Source organism: Dermacentor andersoni, chromosome 5, assembly GCF_023375885.2.
Source record: "Dermacentor andersoni chromosome 5, qqDerAnde1_hic_scaffold, whole genome shotgun sequence".
NCBI classification, from domain to species: Eukaryota; Metazoa; Arthropoda; class Arachnida; order Ixodida; family Ixodidae; genus Dermacentor; species Dermacentor andersoni.
In genome coordinates this window covers 39,589,489-39,591,517 of record NC_092818.1, presented here as the reverse complement: position 1 = coordinate 39,591,517, position 2,029 = coordinate 39,589,489, and the positions used below count along the sequence as shown (strand labels likewise).

The window sequence follows — 2,029 nt, the reverse complement described above, 5'->3', positions numbered from 1 at the left end:
GAAGGTCGCTTCTGTTCAAGCGGCCGCCGACGCGGATTAAGCCATTGGCGTCTAAGAATGGGTCAAGCTTTCGAAGCGAGCTTGTCTTGTGAACCTGCTCTCCTCTTTAGATACAGCATATCTCTTCATAAAATGCGTCCTGCTGTACTGCGCGAATGATGACGAGCCTGGCTTTGGAGAGCGCCTCAACGGAAGCTACCTCTCCTTGTGATGCGTTCTTTGCGCGATGAGCAACCTGGATCAGACTTGCTACAGCACGAGTGAGAGATTTCCAGTTCGAGAGTCTATGAAAGCGTTCGGCTCCGAGTCGCTGTCGTTTGTTCACCTCCGTCGCCAGGGTGCAGACTTCAGGGCGTAGTTGTTTGTCTTCGTCAGGATTTAAGAGGATGAAGCTCGACGACCGTGCTTCCTCTTCTCGTCGTGAGAGAAAATCAGGTCCGCACAACCAGTTCGTGATCCTAAGCTGTGCCGCTGGAATCGCTCTAGTGGCGTGGTCTGCTGGATTTTCGTCTGTGTGAACGTATTTCCATTGTTCAGATTGCGTGCTGCTACGTATCCGCTGCACCCTGTTGGCAACATACACTTAGAACCTTCTTGTTTCGTTGTATAAGTAACCCAAGACCACTTTGCTATCCGTGTAGAACGTGACCGAGTTCGGCTGGAAGTCCAATTCTCGTAGTATAGAATCGGTCATCTCTACAGCAAGCACTGCTGCACACAACTCAAGCCTTGGGATGGTGTGTTCTGGTTGTGGAGCAAGCTTGGCCTTTCCCATGACAAATCCGACGTGTCTGTTTCCTTGCTTGTCAGTCACGCGTGTGGACGCGTCTGAAAATACATGAATGTCCCTACTTTCGGCTTCAAGCGTCGAGACTGGCGCATACGTTCTCCGCACGTGAAGGTGCTGTAGTGCCTGGCGAGAGTTCTTCCACTCGTCCCATCTCTGCTTTTTCTCGTCCGAAAGCGGCGTGTCCCAGTGATAACCCTTCGTCACGAGGTCACGGAGAAGGTACTTGCCTTGAACCGTTATTGGAGCCACAAACCCTAGTGGATCGTAAAGGCTGTTGACGGTCGACAGCACTCCTCGCCGCGTATATGGCCTGTCCTGACGAGGAGCCCTGAAGACGAAGCTGTCGTCGCCTATGTCCCACAGTAGTCCGACACTTCTCTGCGTAAGCGACGCGTCTGTGCCGAAGTCGAGGTTCTTCAGTCCCTGGGCGTGGTCCTCTCGAGGAAATGCATTCAGCACATTCTGCTTATTCGAAGCTATCTTGTGCAGCCTTATGTTAGCTGTTGCAAGCATTTTCTGCGTTCTTTGCAGCAGACTAATGGCATCTTCTTCGCTCGGAAGAGACTTAAGCGCATCATCGACGTAGAAATCTCTTTCAACGAACTTCCTGGCATCTTCACCAAATCGTGGGGCAGCTTGTTGGGCAGTCCGTCGAAGGCCATACGTTGAAATAGCTGGCGATGGGCTGTTGCCGAAAACGTGAACCTTCATTCGGCACTCTATGATTTCTCTGGAGATATCGTTGCCCTTAATCCAGAGGAACCTCAGGAAGTTCTGATGGTCCTCGCGAACCATGAAACTCTAGAACATTTGCTGGACGTCTGCTGTAACCGCAACTGGTTCTTGCCGGAAGCGTATCAAAATCCCCACGAGGTTATTCGTCAGGTCAGGGCCGGTCAGGAGAACGTTGTTCAGAGATACCCCTTCATACTGAGCGCTGGAGTCAAATACGACTCGGATTTGATCAGGCTTCTGGGGGTGGTGAACGCCGAATATGGGCAGATACCAACATTCTTCGTCCACGTGAAGTGGTGGAGCTTCCTCTGCATGACCCTTGATGAAGAGCTCGTTCATGAAGTTCACGAAACGTTCCCTTGTTTCAGGATTTTTTCGCAGGGTACGCCGTAGCGACAGCAGACGAGACAGAGCTTGTTCTCTATTGTTCGGAAGCCGACAACTCGGTGTGCGAAAGGGTAGAGGGGCGACCCAATTGTTTAATTTGTCTTGGGTGAATTCACT

At 51.5% G+C, this 2,029-nt stretch overlaps 1 protein-coding gene across 1 annotated transcript; it reads right to left on the bottom strand.

The window, feature by feature from the left end:
• Positions 1–583: 583 nt before the first annotated feature.
• Positions 584–1,585, bottom strand: LOC126520263 (uncharacterized). The gene has a single exon (XM_050169264.1). The coding sequence runs from the start codon at positions 1,583–1,585 to the stop codon at positions 584–586; it is 1,002 nt and encodes a 333-aa protein (XP_050025221.1).
• Between the last annotated feature and the right edge of the window lie 444 nt (positions 1,586–2,029).

Coding starts and splice junctions, on each gene's coding strand:
- LOC126520263 (XM_050169264.1), bottom strand. CDS start 1,585: ATGGTTCGCGAGGACCATCAGAACTTCCTGAGGTTCCTCTGGATTAAG.